General features: G+C 36.8%; 1 protein-coding gene across 1 annotated transcript; it reads right to left on the bottom strand.

Moving 5' to 3' along the window:
• Positions 1–219: 219 nt before the first annotated feature.
• On the bottom strand, positions 220–4,311 carry pdcb (phosducin b). Its single transcript, XM_034880375.1, has 4 exons — positions 4,107–4,311; positions 2,899–2,960; positions 2,054–2,202; positions 220–1,954 (listed from the first exon to the last, which is right to left on the bottom strand). Exons 2-4 carry the CDS (start codon positions 2,942–2,944, stop codon positions 1,439–1,441), a joined length of 711 nt encoding a protein of 236 aa, XP_034736266.1. The 5' UTR covers positions 2,945–2,960; positions 4,107–4,311; the 3' UTR covers positions 220–1,438.
• Between the last annotated feature and the right edge of the window lie 901 nt (positions 4,312–5,212).

The following is a 5,212-nucleotide window of genomic DNA, read 5'->3' as shown; positions in this document are numbered from 1 at the left end:
AAAAACAGACAAAAACACAAGGAGGCCAATGAAAAAGGGAAAATGAACCCAACCAAAAACCCCAAACCACAACAGAATTCCACCTATCAGCACCTTTAAAGCTATGAAGGGAACACGTATCTTCTTGGTTTAATCAACAGACCGTGTAGTATCATGAATCAATAAAAAGAAATGCAAAACTTTACTATTTTATGTAATTTTATTAATTTTTTTTAAAACATTCTTAACAACATGAATACCAGGCTATGTTTCAACATATTCCAATACGAAGTTAACAAATCCTTAACAAAATCAAATATGATGATGATATTGACCGTCATTATGAGTCACAAGCCCCAAGACTCTGATTTCTTTTTTGTGTATTTCCAGGTCTTTCTCCCACTTTCACAATGAAAATACACAGTCATGAATGAACTCCTCACTGCTGATGTTTCACTGTTGATGGTAAAATAGCAGAGGCTCACAAATGTTTTTTCCAGAAACATTAAGCACCGCCCACCACATTGACTTAAGAAGCAGGCATATGTTTCACTGGACAGATGGAAGACATGTTTGCACAAAAATGTTTCCACATGCAGAATGCTTTTGCCTCTTCTTAGTTCCTGTCTAGCCTCAAGATTGATTTCTTTTTTGTATATTTTCAGGACTTTCTCCCACTTTCACAAAAGAAAATACATAGACATGGATGAACTCCTCACTGATGATGTTTCACTGTTGATGGTAAAATACCAGAGTCTCATGAATGTTTTTTCCAGACACAATAAGCAGCGCCTACCACATTGGCTTAAGAAGCAAGCGTGTGTTGCAGTGGACGGATGGAAGACAAGTTTAAACAAAAATGTTTCCACATCCAGAATACTTTTGCTTCTTCTTACTCCCTGTCATATTTAGCCCGTTAAATATTATTTATTTTTTAAAATCATGGCAAAAACACCACAGAGACCTACACAGTATACATTTGAGGATTTCACTCTGTACAAACCCTGGATTTATAAATAACATTTGTACAGACAAACCCAAACTAATACTACAAAACAAGTATTTGAATTAATATTACACATACAGCACGTACTGTACATACAGCATGTAGTATTGTCTATTGTTGGAAAAAAATATTGCAATTATTTAAATTACAGTTGGCTGGTTTGGCTTTTTTTTGGGTGGTGGAGAGGGAATTTCTGACTTATTTTCTCTATCTTATAACTTTACTGTACTCTCATATTTGAGAACACCCATATATGGGACATCAGGGTTTCTTTACAACTTAGATGTAACACGTATCCTCAAACACTAGTGAACTAGTGGAGACGTTACAGTTTTTTATTTAACTATTCTTTACAAAAGAACAACTTGTCTGATGTCATAAATGGTCTTTCATTTCTCTCTATCCAGCCCTCCGAGACAGTTTCCTTTCTTCCTCAGCAGGCAAAATCTTTGTTTACTCTACATCATTTTCCTCTTCATCTTCCATACTGGCCAGCTCCTTCTCTGGCAGCAGGCCATAGCTGTTGAGGAAGGCCTCCACATCAGTGGCGAAGAACTCCTCGTTTAGGTGCTGTGTGCATGCCAGGAAGTTTCCTAGTAGTTCTCCAGCCTTGTACACCAGCACCGTCGGCAAAACCTCATCTGAGAACCGCTCGGAAGCACCAGACGTGACAGCATCAATCCTGCAGAACTTTACGGTGGGATACTCAGTGGCCAGGCAGTCAAGGCAGTTGTTGAGTTCTTCACATCCTTTGACCCCAACTTTGTATATGTGGACAACCACCACTGTGCTGTAATGTTCCTTCTCTATGACTTCTAGGAAGGCCTCTCCGCTGTCCAGGTCATGCACACCTTCAAACCTGGGCCCAAAGCTGAGTTTATCATGCATCTCCTGCATGCACCGCTTTCTGTATTTCTTTAAACATCCCTCATCCTCCTCCTTGAGCAGTTCATATTCTTGGACACTCATCTGAAATACAGTAATTGTATCAAACAAAAGTTAGAATTTATATTGGCTGTAGAATCGCATGATTTGCAATTCCTGATGATGTGGACTGTTTTGTTGTACCTTGCGGTTGAGGTTTGATCTGGTGTCATCTTTTGGCTTGCTCGGGGATGACATTTGTCTCAGCAGTTCCTTTTTTGCAGGTGGCAAGTTTTCCTGATCCATACTTTCCAGTTTAAACCTCCTCCAGTCATTGATGACTCCTTTTGGACCTATAGAGAAGGCAAACAGCATTTTCTGATGAGTGTATTTTCAGGCCAGCGTATATCAGTGTATATCTATAACTTTTCGGTAAGACTGCAATGCAGATAGAGACAAGAAAGAAGGAAGACATTTTTGTTTGCAGACACAATTCAATCCTATACGTAGGAGTACCTTGCTTGTGGTTTAAAAAAAACAGCATTCTCAGACTTTACTTTTGCGTTACAAATAATCAATGATATGTGGGATTTCAAGATGAATGACTGGTTTATTCCTTTGTAAAATGACATTGTGTAGCTATGAGTTGGTGGCAAGTATTGTGCCCTGTTTTACTTCAGGGATTAAAGCTTAATCTCAACCCTTTAGGAAATGAAGTCATTGCACCACTGTTGCAAAACAAAAAGAAGATTAGAGGGCCAGGTAAACTGCTGAAGCTCCACAGACTGTAGTCTACTGTACTTTGCTTTGGTCTTCCCATTATGTGTTTAGAGCCGATTGCTCTGTAATAAACGCTTTTATTTTACTGTTTGTAAGGTCATTTCTATAGAAGGCTTCTCAATGACTAATAACTGAGATGTAGCTACAGTATGTTTGCAACGATATGGTAGATCAACCAGACTTACTGTTGATGGCAAAAACACAAAGACTGTTCACCAAGTTGTGAAGATGTTCAGTTCCAGTATCATGGGAACACTGCTTCCACTCACCTGTTTGGGTTGCAGTCTCTTCCAAATCAATCATTCTGTCAGACATTTTTTTTGTTTTCTACCTGTAAGACAAAAACTTGAAAATCAGACTGAGTTAAAGCAAGTAATTTTAATGACACAGGTGTTATGGAGGCGTTCGGTGATGTGATTGATTATTTTACTATGTTAAGGGGAATGGCCTGTAACACTTTTTTGTTCTCATTAAAGTAAATGTATTGCTACAGATTTAATATCTATGCACTGTGCCATAGCTACTGTGGGCTATACCAAGTGAGTCCCATGATATTTCTTTAAATTAATGCTCTCCAAGAGAATTACTGATCTGCAACAGATCCCTCTTCTGCTTGCTATTAGCCCTTAGGGGTTGGCTACTAAAAACATGAAGAACAACACAATAGATGCATTTATTTAGGGAAAACCAAAATAAATCAACAAACATATAATTTTAGGTTATTTACTTTGATGTGTGATTGTTTTGCATTCATACATAGAAAATGTACAATGCATTGAAATGCAAGTCTATAGTCACTCTTCAATACACTCACATTGCTTTGAAATGGGGTCAGTGTTTGGACCAATTGATGTGTGTGATGCAAGCAGAGCCAATTTATCTCATTGGATCAATAACCTATCCAGTGTTTCAATTAGTGTCTTTTTCCTGCGTGCAGTCACAGTGCTGATCTGGTCTAATGATCTTTGTGGCCACCTTTTTAACCACCTAAAATCCAGTTTAATCAAGTGGAGATTTTCCGTAATTAGTTACAGCATGAGCAAATGAAGTCACGTAAGTGTTTCAACTCTGTATGTGTGAGTAAGAGATAGACAATAAACTTGTGTAAACAGCTGACTTTCAATTAGACACAGACCCATGACTAAATTCAGTACCAGAAAGAAAGAAAGAATCTTTTGTTCTTTTTCTGTGGAGAAGCCTTTACTTTAAAACAAAAAAGAAACAATAATTAGCAACAAACCTCCAAATATCATACCTAAAAAAGGTAAAATGGTGTACATAAAAAAACTCATGATGGTCCCTAAATAAATGTAGGCTAAGTAAAAACATAAAGACGTGATAGGGATAACAAGAATAACTTACCTTCTATTACATCCATTCAAAACTAAACCATTTCTACACATTACAAACACAAGTTTAAGCTGAGTCCAGTCCATTATCTTCCAAAAAGAAGAGATGTCAATAGAGTTTTTCTTACCTCCCACAGTCACAGTGAAGTCCTCTCTTTGTGTTAATAGCTAACCTTGCACTGGTCTACACTCAATCACTTCATCTGTTGCTGGATGGTGTGTGTTTTTGTGTGTATGCGTGTGTCACTTCCAGCCAATGAAATTGGTCTTAGGGAGATTTTAAAAGACCAAACAGAAATAGAGCATAGATCCTAAGAGGATTTCACTTCAGGAATTAGAAGCCTCTACTTGATAAAGGCCTGACTGCACACAATAGAGAGAGAGAGAGAGAGGAGAGAGAAAAAGAAAGAGAAAGAGAGAACATCAAAACTTTCATTTCTTTTTTACGAGGATAATCTAATTCACTAGCCAATAATCTCTTGTACTAGTCTATTCAGAAGCACACAAGAGCTATTGTGTTACATTTCACTACAATACACAGCACAAATATTATTTGAATTGTTAATTCAAATAAGGGCACCATGTGACCCTGTCTGAGCTGTCTAGAAGTTCTTCCAGGCATATAGATTCATATGAAAATGAACACATGATGGGAATGTTTAAAACAAAACAAAAAACACAGTAGCTACTGAGTTGGGTGCCTCGTGATGTGTCATCATGTGCTTCTTGTTTATTTTCAACACAATAATCCCACTGTAGTCTCTTATCCCGTCTGAAACTAGGATTTTTGTTCTGTACTTGTTACAATTTAAAGTTAGGAGAAGATTTTTCTTTATTTGCAATTATGTTTTTGTAAGCACAAAAACAATGCATTTCAATGAAGAAGGTAGACAATTAGGAGAATCTATGCATCTTGTGAGTTGTGAATAAGTTAAAAATACTAAAAATATCAAGCGCACAGCACATAACATGTTACATTGCACTAGAATAAATGTAACTATTAAATTAAATGTGTGAGGCACTTACGGTATGGTTTTTTAAGTTATGAAATAATTAAGGGTCTTTTTTTAAGCCCAGTTTATACAAAAAAAAGTACTTATGCCTACGTAAAAGAAGTAATATCACGATGTAAAATAACCATCAACAGAATGTGTTGAAGTATTAAAGGTAAAATTACTCACAATGCATAATGGCCCCTTTGAAGTGTAATTGATCATAAATGTTTGGAGTATTA

The sequence above is a fragment of the Etheostoma cragini genome, chromosome 9 (genome assembly GCF_013103735.1).
Source record: "Etheostoma cragini isolate CJK2018 chromosome 9, CSU_Ecrag_1.0, whole genome shotgun sequence".
Lineage (NCBI taxonomy): Eukaryota > Metazoa > Chordata > Actinopteri > Perciformes > Percidae > Etheostoma > Etheostoma cragini.
Note: the sequence above shows the minus strand (reverse complement) of the source record. Positions and strands in the feature narration are given on the sequence as shown.